Source organism: Ptychodera flava, unplaced genomic scaffold (assembly GCF_041260155.1).
Source record: "Ptychodera flava strain L36383 unplaced genomic scaffold, AS_Pfla_20210202 Scaffold_28__1_contigs__length_4768798_pilon, whole genome shotgun sequence".
Classification (NCBI taxonomy): Eukaryota; Metazoa; Hemichordata; class Enteropneusta; family Ptychoderidae; genus Ptychodera; species Ptychodera flava.
The window spans coordinates 2,269,332-2,291,281 of NW_027248350.1; the positions used below are offsets into that span (position 1 = coordinate 2,269,332).

The following is a 21,950-nucleotide window of genomic DNA, read 5'->3' on the forward strand; positions in this document are numbered from 1 at the left end:
ATTACATATGTACCACAGTTTACTTGCATCGAAGCGCGCGCGTACTACCGGTATTTGCACTGCAGTGCAATACCAAAAACATTATGCCATTCCTTTATGTTAATGAGTATTTACCAATTTTGACCCGGAACTATTTTTGTTTGTGAACACAAAAAATGCCGTCTACAAGATTTCATTTCACTTTTGTTCGATGCTCGTTATAGTAAAATGCATGACATTACAGATTAAAAACTACGACAAAGAAAATTGCATATACTTATTACAGTGTGAGGATGATTTTTAGTATCCGGAAGAGCAGTTTGTTTGTCAGCGAAGCAAAAACATTGACAACGGGCGACGTCCGTTTCTAGCTCCATGAATGCACGATGGCCATGGCCGCCGTACCACGGCAGCCATCATACATCGAAACACACGTAACTGCGGAGCGGAGCCAATTAAGCAGTTAACATTTTCAGAGACGTTTTTGGCAGTAGTTTTCTCACGGGACATTCCCTGTTTACAATAGAATGTCACTTTTGCATGCAGTTTATTCTGTGCCTGTGTGTCCCACATGCTACTGATAACAGTGAGCGCTTGTGTGCCACGGTAAACACTGAAATTTGATCGTTCGACAAGTTACATTTGCCGTATCTTACTCTTACATTTCCCGTAAAAATCTTCAAACTGTTATTTGTATCGATCATTTAGAAGAATTTCGAGCTCAACATGTAAAAAAATCAAAAGCGTTCGCTTCCATGTTCAAAGTTCTCTTCGTTTGGCTATCTATGGCATGTTGCTACGTATGTGTACGTGGATAGAGGGACTGTGGACAGACAAATAGTTCGCACGACTAATCGTCGATTCTCTTGATAAATGATGCAAATAAAAGACAGAACATATGTAATAATAACAGAACCCCATGGCCTGTGAGTGCAAGCGCGCCGTACTAGCGGTATTTGCATCGTATCGTATCAGGGTGTAGTGGTGATTGTTCAAAGTGTTCAAAAGCTACAGAAGCAAAGTATTTGACGCGTACAAAAAGATATATTCAGCGCTGAACCAGTTGTTTCCGAAAACGTGTTTTTGGCAATTAGTCAGGGAGATAAGAAATGGGTGGCTGAGCGCACGCTCAGGACTTAATTTCCAAGAGAATCACGATGTGAGTTTTGCTGTATGGGGCTATTGGGCACATACATGAATGATACAGCACGGCCGAGGGACCATAAGTACAAATTATAAAAAACCGTTGTTACTGCCACAAGCCTGAACCCCCAAAAAACGAATAACTCTAATTGGGATAAGTTACCAGAACACCAGATATATAAGGGTAGCAAAACATGCTTTGTGCTCCTCTTGAGAAACATCAGCCTTTTATATAAGCGATATTATCTTAAATTGTGGTTTTACTACGCTAAGGCCCGTGCTTAACTTTGCTTCCAACTTGACGGATATTTTCTGATAAGTTATCTACCAAGCTATCGGAACAACATTGTTTGCAATCAACAATAAAAGTGACCGTCAGCGGATGTTTTCATGGCAACCATAGGAAAGAAATCAAATGATATAATACATACATACATACATACATACATACATACATACATACATACATACATACATACATACATACATACATACATACATACATACATACATACATACATACATACATACATACATACATACATACATACATACATACATACATACATACATACATACATACATACATACATACATACATACATACAATTAAAAAGTAGATACAAACCTACAAACGTTTATTCCCACATTTCCCAATCCTATTCATGCATACAGCAGATAAAACGTGCAAGGAATGAGTTCGTTTTATTTATATAGATCTTGTTTTGTTTGTGTTTCCTTAGGTCACAATATTGGAGACCAAAGCTAGATATTTTGTTTGCATTTAGTTGTTCCCCTGAGGAATCGTGTCTAGAATGTCTTCGAAGGAGAGTGTTCCTCCAAATAAACGGTAAGCACATTTGTGAAACTATAATGTTTTAAAATATAACAAAGTTTGACTTTAAGCTAGGATATATGTGACACTAGTCGTTGATGGTATATTATGTGTTTTTACAGTTGCTGTTGGTTTAAGTATTATGGCCATTTGATTGGTTAACTTTATGCATTTACAATATTTTAAGGTAATAATATTAAACGATCTTATTTTAAGGCAACACCTGTTAAGTTTCAACCATGCTTAGAAAGCTTCGGTTTTATCCTATCAGGGAATGGCTTCGACTTTTTTATACCATTAACATTATTTCAGAGCAGAGAACCTTTAGCAGACGTGGACGAGTGAGTCATCAGACCGTACAGTATCTATAAAAATGCTTTTCAAATGAACATCATTGATCAAAATGTCATCCATTACTGCTCTAAACATCATGTTTTAATGTTTGCCATTTATTTCATTTTTCAGTGGCAGAGAACGCCCGGCTGCATTGGTCGTCTGCTCGTACCTAGGCTGGCCAATCATCGGTGGTGTGGCTGCTGCTATTCGGCAACTTATTTATTTCTTACATGCCGCAGGATGCGCAATTTATTGCACTGCCTTCAAAGTAAAAAATGGCGAACAGAACGAATTTCGCGATTTTGATGTCAAGCTCATCTATCCGGATCCCCCAGAATTATATCGTCTTTTCCAGGAAGATATTAGCTGGCTGCATAAGCATAATCTATACTTCCCTGACATCAGCAAACTCGAAAGGGTGAAAATGGTCTTCGGTTTCAGCATGGTAACGTCATACCCAGCTTTAGCTATCAGAGATGAAACATTTCCTGACGCCCCATTCTATCTCGTCAATCCGTATAAGCTTGACACTCCTTTGAGTATTCTTGGTTATGATGAAAACCAGCGTGAGGTTTGGGAAAAACTAACAAAGCAGGGTAGTAAGGACGCAAAGGTAGTATTTTCGATAGGTTCGGAAATATTTAAACATTTCGAGTCCTATTATCAATACTTCGACGGTAAGGTAAATCACCGTACGTTAAAACTGACGCCTGCAGATGAGCTTTTCAAAGCTAAGCGCTCATTAAATATTCCGGAAAGTGGCAACTTTCAGATATTGATGTTTGTTGACGAAAACGATATCAAAGAGTTATCACGTAAATCTGTAGTGGCTAAAGCTATGAATTACTTGGCCAATTGTTTTCATAAACTATCGCGAGAACCTCCAAAGTGGGTAATTGTTTCTATTCCCAAAGGTCGTGAGGACGATATAAAAGGTGCATTGCTCCCGCACCCTCATCTTCAAATTATCTACAAGTCGTTCAAAGCTTCACAAATCGTCAGTCTGCTGCAGCAATCGCATTTAGTCCTCGTGCCCCCATCTTCCGTCAACTCGATTAGCCTGTCACTGGGTACAATCGCGACCGGAACTCCCCTTCTAGTACCACAGTATTCTCCGAGTCATAAAACCATCATGGAATATTTACCCGATTTAGATCCTTCAGATATAGCTGTCGATATGAAGGGCAGCCACACCATTCTCGGTAAGAAAATAACAAGCGTGGTCCTAGATTATCCTGCATTCCTTAAGAGAGCTGCAGAAATGAGACAAGAACTAAATTTAACGATCAACGATGTGGCAAACAAAACGAAAATGATGTTGGTTGAACTGATATACCAGCATGAAGATCCCAGCCAGACTCATCAGTCGGACGTTACTTCTGTTGGACCTGGTAAGCAGATGCCATTTGAATTATGTCATAAAAACGTTTTCCTTGCCGCAGTCATTGTTTAGATATAGAGCTGACATAATACATGTTCGTAGCATGCATTCCAACGTCATCAGCTATAGGAAACGAAGAGGTTTTTCTTCTTCCCAATGGTCTTCATTTGTTAACATTCGTCTGTTAGCAATACAATACACCCATAATTAACATGATCGTTTAATATTGCCTTTTGCACACGAACCGAATACTACTGCTTCTAAAACACATCCACTTGGAAACTGAACTAGCGACAATTTAGGCAATTGTTCAAGTTCTAAAGTGAACATATTGCGAACGTGTGTGTGAATTTATTTAGCAATTTTGCACTTCGTCATTGTTACATTAGTAAGTAATTGCTCTGTTTTTAGCTACTATAGACTATAGAAGCTATTGGGATGGGTATCCGTCCGGCGTCCGTCAGTCTGTATGTATGTCAGTCTGTATGTATGTATGTATGTATGTATGTATGTATGTATGTATGTATGTATGTATGTATGTATGTATGTATGTATGTATGTCTGTCTGTCTGTCTGTCTGTATGTATGTATTATGTCTGTCTGTCTGTCTGTCTGTCTGTCTGTCTGTATGTATGTATATATTATGTCTGTCTGTCTGTCTGTCTGTCTGTCTGTATGTATGTATGTATGTATGTATGTATGTATGTATGTATGTATGTATGTATGTATGTATGTATGTATGTATGTATGTATGTATGTATGTATGTATGTATGTATGTAAGTATGTATGTATGTCCGTACGTTTGTGAGGATGTCCGTCCACTCAAATATCTTGAGAACTGCAGTACTTACAGATTTAATATTTATTGTGTAGATGCAAAATATGATTATGAGAAACTTTCTTTTTTATTTTTTGATATTGTCGGAAATACGCAAATTAGCTCAAAAAAACCGTTTTTGGTAAAGAAATTTTCTTCTTCATAATGGCTAGTCAGACAAGTTTGGTATTTGGTATACAGGTCCCTAGGGATGACCCAACTTAGATTTGTTCAAATTGTGATGAAATATGCAAATCTTTATTTTCATTTTTGGTCAAAATTTTATTTCATCAAATCCACTTGTCTGACAGCTTTGATATCTGACATACAGGTTCATAGGAATGATCAAAATATGATACATTCAAATTATGATAAAATCTACAATTTTGTATTTTGTTGGCTATTTTTGCCAATTATGGTCGAAAAATTTGTTTTCTCAAGAACTACTTATCTAATATCTTTGATATTTGGTATACAGGTTTCTAGGGATTATCTAAGTGTGATATATTGAAATTTGATGAAATCTAGAATTTTTGTATTTTTGGGTCAATTTTTCCAATTTTTGGTCAAAATCTTTGTTTCTCAAAAGTTACTCATCTGATAGCTTTGATTTTCGGTATACAGGTTCCTAGGTGTTATCGTAATGTAATATATTATGACGAAAATGTTCAATTTGTATTTTTGCAGCTAATTTTGGCATTTTGGTCAGGCTGTCCTCAAATGAGCTATCAAAGATATTTGCCTTCGTCATCAATACGTGTGTCTCAACAGGTTATTCTCAAAATAACATAGCGGAGCTCTGTTGACTTTTAGGTCGCTTGTTTTTCAAAACCGCTGGTCAGACAGCTTTAATATTTGGTATACAGATCCCTAGGATCACTTTAGTGAGATAAGGAAAATTTTCCATTTGTGCGTGTTTCATTAATGGACATATTTTGAATTTGAATTAATTTCATACATTCAGGAAATACTTAATTTTGTATCCATGTCTATAGTAGCTTCAGAGACATTGGCCCTTTTTTTAGTAATCCTGCAATGTTTGAAAAATATCGCCATTAAATACGGGTTTGCTTGCACTTGAAAACCTTTGAAATGCCTGAAATGTTTTGGAAAAATTGTATAAATTTTCACTTACTACAAGACTCATAAAACTTTGTAATCACAACAGTCTGACAATGATCGGAGGTGAGGGCCATTAACAATCTTATATGGCTGACATGTTGGACCATCTACTCCATTCATCTGCATATCGATCTTTCAAGAAAATTACGGTTGTTCAAACATATTTGCAAGTTAAGGACATCTTTAGCAAGTACCGAAGTTAAACTGTACGCGCTAAGTGTAGCATTATGATTTTAACTCTCTTGACGGGAATTGAATTGCTCACTTTCATACGACTCATCTGATCAATCATGTTAAAATTTCAACAAAACAGGAATATGCTGGGTATAATACTCTTAGGGCCAGTAGTCAGTCAGATTGCAATTTTTGACCATTTTTTCAAATATATTTAATAATATCAGTGTCAGTCATTTGTCCAAATTTTATTGAACGGAAATTCATCTAAATATCACTTCGACCGTTTCTGCTAGATCTTGGGGTCAGTCATAGGAAGGACTTTTATAGGTGCGCATATTGTTTTGCTTGATTTGCATAATAGTCATCGGCAAGTTTTACACTCTTAAAGTTGCATCAAACAAGGAATAAGCCTAGCAAATTACTTCTTTTACCTTTTTGACGCTCATTTGCATAAATGTCATTTCACTCGTTATGGTTTGAACAAAATAGTATTCTAATAATACTAAGCATTATCATTAAACAAATGTTTAAGTCACAGAAGAATTTTTATTTCTGAATAATTAATTATGTGTACTCATGCATGCATACATACATAAGTACAATCTGAATGAATACATACCTGCCTGAATCCATATATATATATATATATATATATATATATATATATATATATATATATATAATACATACACACGCATTCATACATACATACATACATACATACATACATACATACATACATACATACATACATACATACATACATACATACATACACACATACATACATACAAAACAAATGGTAAGGAAAGGTTTTGTAAATTGTTACCTTTCAACTTTGTGTCTTACAGTTTTAGACGACCTATCTGAAGTAGTTGATACCAAAGGAGATATAGCACCAAGTTCTAGTGCTGAAACTCCTGTGGCTGACCAAGAATATCAAGAAAGACCACGTAAGTATAAATAAAACTCGACAATTTTTAGTATGTATGCAGTTATATAAATAAAAAAAAAGTCAGATTGTCATTTTTAAAGAACGAATTTGTCAGGCTGCCGTTTTTATAGTATAATACTAATGTGACGGTTAGGGCAGGTCACCTTTATTAATGGAGCGATTTTTTTCGCTTTCATTTCCTACGACAGTAGCGGTGTCAGAGTCGCATTGTGCACAGTGTCTAAAGCAATTTACGTCCTGAATTTGCCTAATAATTTTCGGGGGACAGAATTGAAACATTTTGGTTCGCCCTTTTGCTATTATCTCCGGACAGCACGGGGAAAATTGACATAAATGGCGAGCTTTCTTATTGTCAGTGGTGCAATCCAAAGTTTATTAGGGGGTGGTGTGACGGCAGTCTAGTCTTTCAGGGAGTACCGTAATTCGATTGCAAGTTTCTGAGTGAAAACCTTACAGTGTGTGATTGAGAGGTGGTAGGGAAAGTGTGTTTGATGGTCAGCCTGACTTAACTACAATGAAACAGCTTAGAGAAACAGACTACTTCCGCGATCAGGTATTTAGTGCCTGTGCTGTACAGACTGCAGCCTCGCATGTATTTTCTTTTATTGGACAGTCGTGTCTGTAGTCGATGTTTCATTCAAGAACGAAACATTAATCCCATCGCAGGCATTCCCCAAAAGATCAGAATAAACCCGGAGTGATTTAATAGACGACCCAAGGATAACAGGAGCAACGTTCGAATAAGGGAGCGTTCAGTTATGGCCGGGGGTAGGATGGCAAATTCTTCCTGCGCATCAGTCAAAATAAGTGAACCCCTACCAATTGCACCAAAAAATTGATGAGCCCCCTTTTAAGATGACAAAAATCTCATGACCCCCTAGTGCTTGAGTAAACCTTCACAGACAAACACCTCGGGGACGATAGAATCCAAAAAAAAGATTGTCAGATGACCCGCCCCCAAACGCACAAGGTGGTTCAATTTCCCCTTCTGACTTGCTATAATTTTGAAATCACCCCTCAAAGGGATTGGACAGAAATTACTGGTGGATTGCATTATTTGTTTCATGCAAGCATGTGCGTACAAAATGTTGATATTTGGATTTAATTGATAATCAGCTGTCGGTAATGTTGATTCACTATACATGGTAGTCTATGAGAAAACTATGTAATACTTTCTCAATGCAAAACTAGCAATATCTATGCATTTATAGACATTTTATAATTTACATAAATGTACTTAATTCGAATAGCGTTATTACAACTAGTATGTTTACAAAAACTTTGACTCTTGAATTTCATAAAAAATGTTCATCCACTATACATGGGAGTCTATGATAAAATTGTGAATATTTTTTTTCCAATGAAAAACTTGCTATACTTGTGAATATACAGATTATGGATAATTAACATAATTGTCCTTGATTAGAATATGATGGTTAAAGGTGCATATTATATGTACAAGAAATCTGACTTTGGAATTTGACTGAAAATGTTTATTTACTATACTGGTACATGGGTGTCTTTGAGGAAACTTTGATTAACATTTTTCCAATACAAAAGTAGTTGAATCTGTGTGTTTATCTACTCTCGATTATTCATATTAATGTACTTGATTAGACAATGATTGTTACAATGGAAATGTGTGCCAGGCATTTGGTTTTTTGAATTTCACTGAAATGAAGATTCACTGTACATGGGAGTCTATGAGGAAACTTAGAATAATTTTTTTTCAATACAAAACTAGTTAAATCTGTATTTATGTACTCTCGATTATTCATATTAATGTACTTGATTAAACTAGGGTGTTTGCAAATGGATATGTGTGCAAGAAATCGGATTTGGAAAATTCACCGAAATGCTTACTCACAGTACATTGGAGTCTATGAGAAAACTATGATTAATTTTTTTAATGCTAAACTAACTTAATCTTTTCTTTTATAGGTGTTTGACAATTGATACAAATGTACTTGTTTCAAAAAGGGTATTTGAATGTTCAGATGTGGAAAACAATTATGATATTGGAATTTTACCTAAAACTATAATTTTACTTTTCATGGTACTGGTAGTCTACAAGTAACTGTTAAATATTTTCCCTGACAAAACTTGCTATATCTCTAATACGTAAGTAATAGGCATTGTTCATTGTCCTCACAGTGAGCTCGATTTTAAATAAGACAAGCATCAGAGTTGCCAAGGCAAGATGTTCATGTGGCAGATAACTATACTTTTTGGTCAGGTTTACAGTTAAATGACTTCAGAGAATGAAATCATGCAGCGAATCATTTTTATCTCCCAGAATATTTCTGAACACGGAATCTGCTTTTTGACGGGACAGATACTTATGAAAATTAAGTGACCCCTCTGAGCTGTTTGAAAGATACATGACCCACCCCTTTGCAGTTTTCAAATTTAAGTTGACTCCCCCCTCCTAGATTTTGCCGACCCACTCCAAGCCATAATAACTGAACGTTCCCTAACATTTCGTGGGAAACATCCGAACATTGTCGTTCATGTTATTCGAAGTCCTGACCAAGAGTAGTTAACATAACCAGCAGTCTTGAGAATGAGGCAGGAAGTCATTATGTGTCCCGAAACATTCACTAGTAAGAAATTCATCTTGGTCTTCGAGAGCCTCATTTTCTCGGCTGAGATAATGATTTCAACTTAAGATGATACATCTGGCAAATGAACAAGTGTTTGATTAATATCGCACAAGCTCCGTTGACATATAAATACAGGACAGGACTAAGGTGTTACCGATCATTGTAATACATTTGTTAATGGATGAGTGGATAAACTGCTGTTGCTACATATCACTTAACGTTCACCATATATGCCTAACATCATTTTGCATGTTCTTGGTATGACAATCGGTTGACCTATAATATAATTCCGGTTTGCTAACAACTCTTTCTTTGAATCTGTTTTCAGTTGAATCTTCTACTTCTAATGAAAACGACAGATCCGATCCAAATCAACCTGAAACTCATCAAAGCAGCAAAAGGCTTAAAATAAAGAATGGTAAGCTTACATTTCAATTTACATTGAAGGGATTTTCAGGGCATTAGAGTGACCTGTGAAGTGATCTTCGTGCAATTATAAAATAACACATAATAAAGTAGCAACGCAAAATGACCAGGCCTTCAAAATGAATTATTTACACGCGGTTGATGTTGAGTGTCCTCAGTCACTGGTCAGTAACTTTTCAGAATGAGTTGTGAATTTCCCCTTTGATAGAATGAGATAGTAAATATTTTTTTGTGAGACTCCTTCTCCTTGATGTATTCCCTTAGAACTTTTTACAAATAATCTTTACAGCATGAGATAATATGTCGTCGTTGAGATTATCGGTAATTATTTCCTTCTTCTTGAGACATTTATTAATTGAGAACAAAAAAAAAACTGAATAAAAATACCAGAATCAGAGCGATGAAGATTGATTTCAAAGTGTGTTGGACAGACTGGAGGAATAAATGTATATAGTTTATAAAAATGGAACGAGTTACGAATGATTTTGAAATGAAGGAGAATGACAGAATATATTAAACTAATGAGATATAAAGAATTGATCATGGGCCAGTGACAGACGTGGATTACAAAATATTTGCTGTAATTTTAACGAATAGGTTATGCACAATATATAGTCAATAAAAAAAGGTAATGGCACCCTACGGCTGCATTCAAAAAATGGCCAGGTCACTTTAACCTGCTGAAGGGTGGCCAAAATGGTGATCATGAGACATATATGTATATATAACCTAGATGCTACACTTTAACAGTTTATATGATTGACAATACTGGAAGGTTAAGGTATGCCATCAAATAAAACTCTCAATCTCTGAAATTTGTGTGTAATAATGGCAAGTTTGTTCCAAATAAAAATACCATCGAACACATTTTTTTTCATTTTAATTGGAATCTTTAATCTCCAAAGTTTTACATTTGTTGTTGTACAATCATTTATCATTTCATTGACTGCGTGAACTTGAAATGAATGGTTTATTGATTTTAAGTTATTTTTACGAAAAAACTGTGGGTTTTCATTATAGTTTGTATAATTTCAGGTAAGAGACTTCATTAAAAAGTATAACGATAGTGTTACAATTTATTCTTATCGTAATCCTTAAGCAAACAATATAACAAACATAAAATGGAGATTTTTTCAGCATATTTTGCTTTTTGCATTAACTTCGAGCTTTTGTTTTACATCTTATCATGTTTAAATATTTGTTATTCAGTCTATGAACAAAATTTACATATTTGGTATGTACACTTATGTTGTTGTCAGTTGCATTTCATTTACATCGAAATTCCAATATACCATAAGACTGCTGCATATTCATACTCAGGCTGTGTGAAGAAGTTTATTTCAACATGATAAAAATCTACCAACAAAAAAAAGATTTGATACACAATACTTTGTTAAAATTATTTAATTTTGACTGTCACTGCCAGTATGCAGTAATGGTGGCCCTGCCCGTAGGCAGTGGCAGTTATTAGCGATCTTAAAGCCCCAGTAATGCTAACTTTTGATGATAATTTCACCATTTTTATTTGGAATGTGAACCATAATTCCTTGTTCTTCTCCCCAAAGAATGTTGATATACACAGTATTATACTGGTCAACTCAGCCCTTATGGTTCTAAAGAACCTTGTTATTGTTGAAAAGTGACTTCTGGTCCGGACTACAATTCAAATGTAAACAATAAAAACACATTTTTAGCTCCGCTGTCAGCGACGCGGAGCTTATCAAATAGGTTGATTTTCCGTCGTCGTCCGTCATCGTCTGTCGTCGTCGTCGTCCGTCGTCGTCGTCCGTCGTCGTCCGTCAACAATTGCCTTCTCCTCTGAAACTGCAAGTCCAATTGCTTTGAAATTTTATATGCAGTTCACTTGGGGTGACCTCACTTCAGTTTATTCAAATCGTGGTGAAATTTGCATATTTGTATTTTTGGGGCATTTTTTGGTGTTTTTGGTAAAAAAATCTTCTTTTCTGAAACCGCCTGTCCGATTGCTTTGAAATTTGATATGCAGTTTACTTTGGGTGACTTCAGTCAGATTTGTTCAAATCGTGGTAAAATTTGCATATTTGTAATTTAAGGCAATTTTTGTCATTCTTGGTAAAAAATCTTTAAAAATCTTTTTCTTCAAAACTACCAGTCAGATAGCTTTGATATTTGGTATATATGTCCCTAGGGATGATTTATTTCAGATTTGTTCAAATTGTGCAGAAATATGCAAATTTGCATTTTTAAGGCAATTTTTGCCATTTTGGTCAAAAAATGTATTTCTCAAAAAGTACTGGTCTGATAGTTTTGAAATTCGGTATACAGCTTTCTATAGATGAACTAAGTAATATATATTGAATTTCTGATGAAATCTGTAATTTTGTATTTTTGGGGCAATTTTTGCCATTTTTGGTCAAAAATGTGTATTTTCAAAACTACTCATCTGATAGCTTTGAAATTTGGTATAGAGGTTCTACAGATGAACTTAATAATATTTATTGAAATTATGATGAAATCTGCAATTTTGTAATTTTGGGCACTTTTTGCCATTTTTGGTCAAAAAATGCGTTTCTCAAAAAGTACTGGTCTGAAAGCTTTGAAATTTGGTATACAGGTTTCTACAGATGAGCTAAGTAATATATTGAATTTCTGATGAAATCTGTAATTTTGCATTTTTGGGGCAATTTTAGCCATTTTTGGTCACAAAATGTGTTTCTCAAAAAGTACTCATCTGATTGCTTTGAAATTTGGTATACAGGTTTCTATAGATGAACTAAATGATATTTATTGAAATTATGATGAAATCTGCAATTTTGAATTTTGGGGGCAATTTTAGCCATTTTTGGTCAAAACATGTTTCTCAAAAAGTACTGGTCTAACAGCTTTGAAATTTGGTATACAGGTTTCTATAGATGAACTAAATCTGATCTTTCGAAATTATGATGAAATCTGCAATTTTTTTTTTTGGGGGGGGGGGCAATTGTTGCCATTTTTGGTCAGAAAATTTTATTCTCAAAAAACTACTCATCAGATAGCTTTGGTTGACATTTTCTTAGGGATGATCCGATGTGATATATTCAAAGTATGATGAAATCTTCAATTGTGTATTTTTGCAGCTATTTTAGCCACTTTTTTCTGGCCACTGCATTGAGCTATCAAAGATTTCCACCTTCTTCATCAACATGTGTCAAAAATAGTTATTCTCTACATAAACACAGCGGAGCTATATCGGCCGCTAGGTCGCTTGTATACATTTGAATGATACATTGACAAGCTAAACAGCAGGTGTTTCAACATTCTTTGGGGAGTAGAATAAGAAGATGCATTGATATATAAAATAACGAGTCATTGTTAATGACATAGTCCCCGCCCGCATTTCATGTTGTATGCAATGGGAGAGTTTATGATGGATTGGTGGCATGGTGATGGCATTGTTGGATGTGGGTTATATGATTTTTTGGGGAGCTTGTTTGAGCTTGGACATTTGTTTCACATTTGTTTGTACTGAATTGAAAATCAGATTCTCTATTGATGTCAGCATGTATAAATGATGTGGAAGTTTTGAATTCTCCACACAAAAAATGATAGTCAGGCTATGAAGAGAAACTGATGTAATTTCAAGTGGTTCATATGTTAATGTAAAAACCAAATGTTGTAAATGATTACAAAGCCCAGTCAAGGAGTCAACAATAACTAGCATTGCATGTCCGTTGTAGTGTAGATAGCCTTCATCATTTCTGCTTTGAGAATCAAATTCATAGAAAAAAAAACATTCTGCTTAGATAATGCCGTGCCATATTTTTTGATGATAAGGATTACCTGTGAGGACGTCTGAAAAGCAGTGTGGAGAGCAGAGTATAATGTACAAATGATATTATCAATTGTACAGAAGTTATCCCTGAAATAACCAATCATGGATGAGGTTGGATCACAAGCAAAATGCCACTGTCCAAATGAAAAGCTTGTTTTCAAATCTGTTGCCTGTGGAAGGACCGTGATTCAGCTCATCAACACAGCCTGCGTACAAGTACTCTGCATTTGCATGATTGACAAATGACTTCCAGTCTGAAATCTAATTCAATTATCACCAGTAGTGTTTCCATATACAGGCTTTGCTGACAAACTGATTATTGTACATTTCAACATATTGAAGGGCGACAACAAGAAACTGTATTTGACACATTGCATAGATGTATTGAAACATTATCAACAGTTGCAGCTTAATCCGTAGCTAAACACATACAACGGTTTTCCTTCAACCTCGAATTTAATGTGAAGTGGGATAAGGACACCTTTTTATGTTTTTCATTAAAACTTTATCGATGGTTTAATAGTCTATTAGCCCGTTTTCATTACACGGCTACTCTTTCCTCAGCGGTAATAACAAAACGAGGGTCCTCTCTCACCAAACAGGGAGTCCAATTGGGTCCATTCATTTCATCGTGACTGCCGTGGCGTTTTGCCAATGATTCAGCTTATGCCCCTCATCCTTCTTGTTCTTTTTCGTGTTTGATGTCAATGGCATTCAAACATTTTGATTTTTTTAAAAAGGTCGTGAAATTGAACAAAATAGTGACAGATTAATGTTTGATTATTACTACCATTAGAAGTATCGGATGACAAAAAATGTTCTTCAATTGGTCAAGTTCTGCAAGATCAATACTATCATTTTGATACGAACATACGGAGAGAATTCATAAAATTGTGAAAATTGGAAGAACTCGTTGCAACATTGTCGGTATCACAAAGTGAACATGACTGTAGAGCGTGAATCTGAAGGCTTGGAGCCTAATGCGCATATATACTCAGATGTATATATCAGCAGGATTTCATATGTAAGCTCGGTACGCCGGTACTAGGTCGTATTATCATGAAATTTGCCGCCCTCTCCTGTCCTTCCGATGATGTTTTTGTACTCCTCCATTTGTTTCACACCATTCCGACTCCTTCATTCTTTTTGATTTGTTGATTGTTTGCTTCTACATGTTAGTTCACGTGTTCACAAATAAAATATATATATCGCACTGATGTCCGTCTGTCTGTCAGTCGATCTGTCTGTTGGTCCATGGGTCCATAATTTGCAAAGTATTGAACAATTCAAGTTAGGAACATAAACTGGAAGGACCTGGCCGAAGATGCTGAAGGTTGCTACGTCTGCAATCTGATAAAATCTGTAGAGATGGGTCGGTCTTTTAAGGCTACCACAAGTCTTTATTTTTCTGTGGCTTTTATTTTTTATCTGCACATTAAATTACCTTTTAAAATAAATATCCTAAATTTCCATTTTTTAGCTCCCCTGTCAGCATTGCAGAGCTTATCAAATAGGTTGATTTTTCCGTCGTCGTCTGTTGTCGTCCGTCATCGTCCGTTGTTGTCCGTCAACGATTGCCTTCTCCTCTGAAACCCCAAGTCCAATTGCTTTGAAATTTTATATGCAGTTCACTTGGAGTGGCCTCACTTAAGTTTGTTCAAATCGTAGTGAAATTTGCATATTTGTATTTTTGGGGCATTTTTTTGTGTTTTTGGTAAAAAAATCTTCTCTGAAACCGCTTGTCTGATTGCTTTAAAATTTTATATGCAGTTTACTGAGGTTGACTTCAGTCAGATTTGTTTAAATCGTGTTGAAATTTGCATAGTTGTATTTTTAAGGCAATTTTTGTCATTTTAGGTAAAAATATCTTTAAAGATCTTCTTCTCTAAAACTACCAGTTAGATAGCTTTGATATTTGGTACATTTGTCCCTAGGGATGATCTATTTCAGATTTGTTCAAATTGTGCTGAAATATGCAAATTTACATTTTTAAGGCAATTTTTGCCATTTTTTGTCAAAAAATGTATTTCTCTAAAAGTATTGGTCTGATAGTTTTGAAATTTGGTATACAGGTTTCTATAGAAGTAAGTAATATATATTGAATTTCTGATGAAATCTGTAAATTTTTATTTTGGGTGCAGTTTTTGACGTTTTAGGTCAAAAAATTGTATTTCCAAAACTACTCATCTGATAGCTTTGAAATTTGGTATATAGGTTCCTGCAGATCACCTTAATGATATTTATTGAAATTATGATGAAATCTGCAATTTTGTAATTTTGGGGCAATTTTTGCCATTTTTGTTAAAAAAATGTTTTTCTTAAAAAGTACTGGTCTACTAGCTTTGAAATTCGGTATACAGGTTTCTACAGATTAGCTAAGTAATACATATTGAATTTCTGGTGAAATCTGTCATTTTGTATTTTGAGGGCAATTTTTGCCATTTTTGGTAAAAAAATGTGTATTTCCAAAACTACGTATCTGATGTTTGAAATTTGGTATACAGGTTTTTATAGATGAACTTAATGATATTTACAAAAAAAATTAATGAAATCTGCAATTTTGAATTTTTGGGGCAATTTTTGCCATTTTTGGTCAAAAAAAAGGGTTTCTCTACAAGTACTAGTCTAACAGCTTTGAAATTTCGTATACAGGTTTCTATAGATAAACTAAGTAATATATATTGAAGATCTGATGAAATATGTAATTTTAAATTTTTGGGCAATTTTTGCCATTTTTGTCAAAAAATGTGTATTTCCAAAACTACTAATCTGATAGCTTTGAAATTTGTTATACAGGTTCCAATAGATGAACTAAATGATATTTATTGAAACAATGAGGAAATCTGCAATTTCGTGGTTTTTTTTTTGCAATTGGGGCAATATTTCCATTTTTGGTCAAAAAATGTGTTTCTAGAAAAGTATTGGTCTGATTACTTTGAAATTTGATATGCAGGTTCCTACACATGAACTAAATTTGATCTTTTGAAATTATCTGTTGCCTTATTGCATTAGATCAGTGTTTTTAACAAGAGTCATCAAAGAATAATAATTCATATAATTATGTTGTTACTAAAACAGACCGGAGATTTTATCATTTTAATTAGCATTTTTGTCATCTTTTCAGGTAAGATTACAAAAGGCGAGAAACATGGTAATAAGTCAAGGAATATTCCCAGTATCACAGGAGATAAAAACGGCTCCCCTAACGAAAGTCAAAATCAGGATCAACATACAAAATGTAGGTATCACTGCCGTCCAACTCTTGCTTAATTGCCATGCTGTTAATAATCCATAATTGATGAACCTCCATGCTTCAAACGAATACATCGGCGCACTCAAAGAGACTAAATATGAGCTAATCTAAAGTGCAGTCTATTATTATCCTGCAAGATATTTTTATTGACCATTGAAGGCAACTTCGTATAAAATTCCACAGAGCACTACTGTGTTGTGCCCACATACGAGATTTCATCCTTGAAATTTGTCAGAAGTTTATTACTTGCCAATTGTTGTACATCAATGGAAACTTTTTTAATCGTTTTAACTTTTGCATATTTCCTCTCATTGCTTTAGAGTAAGAAAATGATTTTACATTGTTAAACTTTAACACACTGTGAGAAACAAACGCAACCGAGGGTATTTTTCTGGAAAAATGATTAAAATATTTTGTTGGCGTACTTTTTATAATATTTTGCATTGTCGATGACCGATGGTAGCATTTGCTAATGCAAATTTATCAGGTCATCACATACCTTTGCTGTATGATCTTTAAATTGACTTTTGCCAGGTCATATGAGCGTGAATATGGTTGTCAAAGATGCTGCGCCAGAGAATGACAAACCTGTGTCCGAAATAGAGAATGACCTATTCAGTCATGCAAGCACCCAGTCCAATGCCCATGACTTTATGGACATGGTTACAAGGGTCCATCCTGAACTTCATGGAGAAGACATTGAAAAAGGCAGTCTAAACTTTGTCGTAAGATGTGATTCTTCCAATGCAGCTGACGCCTTGTGGAATGCCTATAGCAGAGGACGGTTAGATAGAATGGCAGATAAGGCCTTTTTGTCTATACCTCTTCTAGATGATATCGGTGCCAGAATGTTGTCCTTGGAAACATTCATAGATTACCAGGAATATTTGCAGTGCAAACAGGATATTAAAGACAAAGGTAGGGAATAACTTTGCTGATATCGTCTACCAGTGTACACAACAAACAACAATACACTTTACCAAATACAAGTCATCGATGATGACACAGTCCCCACTTGTTAATGGGTACTTTAATTACAAATCCTCGGAGAGAATAGAGTCCTGTTCATTAATTAGGTCTCTTAAAAATACTGCGGTACAGATGGGGGCTCAATGGCCAACAATGAGTTCCATGGTGGTTAATATATAAAACCAATGTAGGCCGCTATCCTAATTACAAAAGATCACTAAATGAGTCAATTATTAATTAATCGACAGTATTTTGCCAAACATTTTTGCATCCTATCATAATTAACACTGACAGATTATCACTGGTACTATATTTCATATAAAGTTTGATGCAGTGCTTCGACACGTTCACCCTAAAAACAAAAAAAATCATCATGCAAATGCATATTAGCAATTAATTTAAACGACACTTCTGAGGGTCATTGAGATCAACATCTGTGCCAAGTTTCTCAAATTTGGTGCTGCATTTGTGGCCATATTAGGAAATTAGGAAAGTTCATTATACATAATTATGCAATTACAAATTAATTACCATGACACTGATAAATGTCTTTATTCACTGTTTAAGCAATATGACCTTAACATCTGTACCAAGTTTCATGAAATTTGATGCAGTATTTGTTGACATACCAGCTTAATTACGAAAATTCAATGATTGACATGATACTATTACATGTCATAAAACAAACTGATGTGCATATGTATGACGAAGGTCAATGTCCTTGTACCAACTTTAAATGATATTGGTGGAAATATGTCTGAGTTATGCATATGTATGACAAAGGTTGATGTCCTTGTACCAACTTACAATAAAATCAGTTGAGATGTGCCTGAGTTATGGCTCCTGCTCTAAAAAAGCATACCAAAATTACCGCATGGCGGCCATATTAGATCGTATCACAAAATAAATTGACGTGCATATGTATGACATAAGGAGTAATCCTTGCACAAAGTTTGAATGAAATCGCTGGAGGCATCTCTGAGATATCTGCGTGAACAGACGGACACATGGACATGACCAAACCTATGTCCCCGCGGACTGTGTCCGTGGGGACGAAAAATCGTACCAAATTGCAAGCAATATACAACAAACGGATTTGATCGCCTTTCTATTACACTTTTAAATATATAATCTTTAATTATTTTTTAATATATATATATTATATATATATATAATATATATATATATATATATATATATATATATATATATATTGTACATTCTTGTATTCAGAGGCAGCTTCGAAAGCACTTAATGTGACGTCATTAACACAAGAAACAGAAACCCTGGATGATAAAGTGAAGCAAAGCATAATCACAGTGAATACAAAAGAGCAACACATTATGCAGAAGAAGGTTAACAAACATAGTTTACACTTAACCTTCGTCAAGGAAAGTGAAGCCTTCAATGCAGCTGGGAATAGAACTTTCAATGAATGGCTCAATCTGTCAGACAGATCAAGATATTTTAGTACAATGAAGCAATTGGAAGCAAATCAGAAGCTTGGCGTACAAAAGGATGAGCTAAAGCAAGAATTAGAATTAGTAAGAGAGAAGATGGATGCCGAGAGACAAAAACTTAACGATCAGTTTGAGGAAGTCAAAAAGGAAAGATCGGTCTTTGAAGAGCGCAGTGGGGCCAGGAAGGAGATGTTATCAACCAAGGTCGGTGAACTTACCACCGAACTATCACTCTTGGAAGAACGTGATGACATTGCAAGGCAGGCAATAACTGATCAGATTGGTCAGGTAAAGAAGGAGCTGACTTCTTTTGATGATGGGTACAAAGACGAAATGAAGAGGCTAGGTGAGCTGCAAACGAAGCTAACTGAAGACCTCTCAGTTATCAATGACAGAATTGCAAAGACTGCAGAAATTGATGAGCTCATACTCAGTGTTGACCGAATTAATCAAGGTTTGTGAACCTTTCATTTAGAATCAGATTATTATAGATCCTTTCACACATTCATTAATATGCAAAAACATATGCTGGTATGATAATACTTAACTTCTTACATTTACACATCATCCACAAAGATAGCAAATTTCATCAACTTGTGAAATCCTTCCTGTTTTATGTTGTCCATTGCGAAAGTTTAATACATAGATTAGTGATCAACTGATGAAAAAAAAATATTCATCTTAAAAACCAAGAACAATGTTCATCCATATATATGTATATATATATATATATATATATATATATATATATATATATAAGATATTTTATAACATTTGCAAATAAGTAATCAGCTGATGTGTAAATGCTGAATGACTCATTGATATTAGATCCTTGTATCTACCGTATATTGTAAATTGCATGTGCCATCAACTTGGTGGAGTCACTCTAGATATACATCTCTAATAACGAAAGTTTATTAAAATTGTAATGTTACTAGCTACATTGCAATGCTATTAACTTTCCTTAATGCTGTATCATAGTAACTTGAACGTACATTACAAGTTTGGTGAACTTTCGTCAAATCTATGTGCGAATATATCCTTAATTAGAAATATTTGTCAATTATGCAATGATCAATGCCAGTTGTCACAAAACTGCTATATCACCTTCAAACTTGCTATGGTTTATTTTTATCAAAACTTGTACAAAGATAAATAACATCTAATGATGTCATTCCCAGAGTGCAATATTTAAAACAAGTCATTGTCAATGACAAAGTTTCCACTTGATTTATGACTTTGAAAACCATGACCAAAAGGATGGTACTGTGATATTGGTAAACATATATCCGTACAATGGTATAGAAAACGTTGCATTGATGTGTACGTGCATTGATGTCCGATGTATAAATGAAATAAGCAAGTCGAATTTGAGAAATAGTTGGGTCTGTCTTAAATGGTTGCGGTGAGGTTATGAATTCTGAGTGTCGGTTTTGTGATCAAGATGGATACAGTGATTCTGCTGCTGAAGTATATGCTAAGGACATATGTCCTAAATCGAGAAAAATCTTTGGGACAATCCCATAATCCTTTGTGGTCCCTGTTTACCTAATTGCAGCATTTGTGTCAGAGAGTATTCTGTTTTTTAACACACACATATATAAGATGTCCTAACAAGGCTGGTATCTTTATTCAAATCTAATAATACACTTGGAAATCTGGAACACAAACAAATGAAACAATAAATTTCGAATGTGAATACATCTCTGAGCTGTTTTATCCCTTGAATTGCCCTTGTGAAAGATTTACACCTATCCTTGGGTCAGAAAGTTAAAATTTCAAGTCTCAAAGTGAAGTTCACAGACAAATTACAGTTAGGATATCACATAACTGTGGTATCTTCACTGTAAGTTTGTTTCTGAAATTACTTTAAACTTTAAATTTTAACTTTCAGACAGGGTCATCTGCAACAGAAAAGCTTTTCCATAAGGTGGCCCTGTCTTCACTCACACTTCTGCAGCATTCTATCAGTGTTCACAGTATGACAACTCATCAGATATGTAAGCTGCAAAGCTCCTATTGTGGCAAATTTATGCAGTCTTTAAGTCATGATGAAAATTTTGTGAGCCACACAAATACAAATTTTACAGGCCTAGGTAAGAAATATTAGCAAAGCGTACGGTCCATATCGTCAGGATGGAATTCTAGATAGCTAAGCTACGAAGTCCCACCTATGAGATGTAAAACACAGATAGTTGATGACAAAAGCTAGGTTGTCAAGACGCAATTTTGACGACTTTTCCCGTCATACATGCCGTTTCAACATGGCGGCCTAGGATAACGTCGATGCGAAGGCAGCAGTCGTGGTAAGTTTTTACCGTTATTTTTATGTTTTGAAGTGAGAAATCGTGAAAAAATGTATCGCCTTCCGGGTCAAATATCATGGAAAATGCCCTCGTGAAGTATTTTTGTCGAACGTTTGGTATTTTAGAGAAGATAGATGTTAATTGCGGACTGCTGTGGGTCTACCACAGATCTGTGCGATTTTGCAAATACTAATAGGAAATAGAGGAAACTTTGCATGAGTACCATTTAATAAGCTAGACCCTGCACATACGGTAATCTCAAAGATCAGATGGTAGAAGTCGCATGTTGTATACGACCAAGTCAACGAGTTGAGATCTTAAATTGCACTGCACTGCACCATACCGTGTACCATACTTGTACTGATACGCACGTGGTTTTCTATGGATATCGCACAGA

At 35.0% G+C, this 21,950-nt stretch overlaps 1 protein-coding gene across 2 annotated transcripts in view; it reads left to right on the forward strand.

The window, feature by feature from the left end:
* LOC139127090 (uncharacterized) overlaps positions 1–21,950 on the forward strand; it is a 55,008-nt gene that overhangs the window by 19,725 nt on the left and 13,333 nt on the right. For both annotated transcript variants that reach the window (XM_070693011.1, XM_070693012.1), the window contains exons 3-9: positions 1,866–1,972; positions 2,423–3,684; positions 6,643–6,744; positions 9,678–9,767; positions 16,690–16,803; positions 17,353–17,736; positions 19,021–19,701. In XM_070693011.1, the coding sequence (XP_070549112.1) occupies positions 1,938–1,972; positions 2,423–3,684; positions 6,643–6,744; positions 9,678–9,767; positions 16,690–16,803; positions 17,353–17,736; positions 19,021–19,701 (2,668 nt within the window). In that variant the 5' untranslated portion in view covers positions 1,866–1,937. The remainder of the gene's footprint in view (positions 1–1,865; positions 1,973–2,422; positions 3,685–6,642; positions 6,745–9,677; positions 9,768–16,689; positions 16,804–17,352; positions 17,737–19,020; positions 19,702–21,950) is intronic.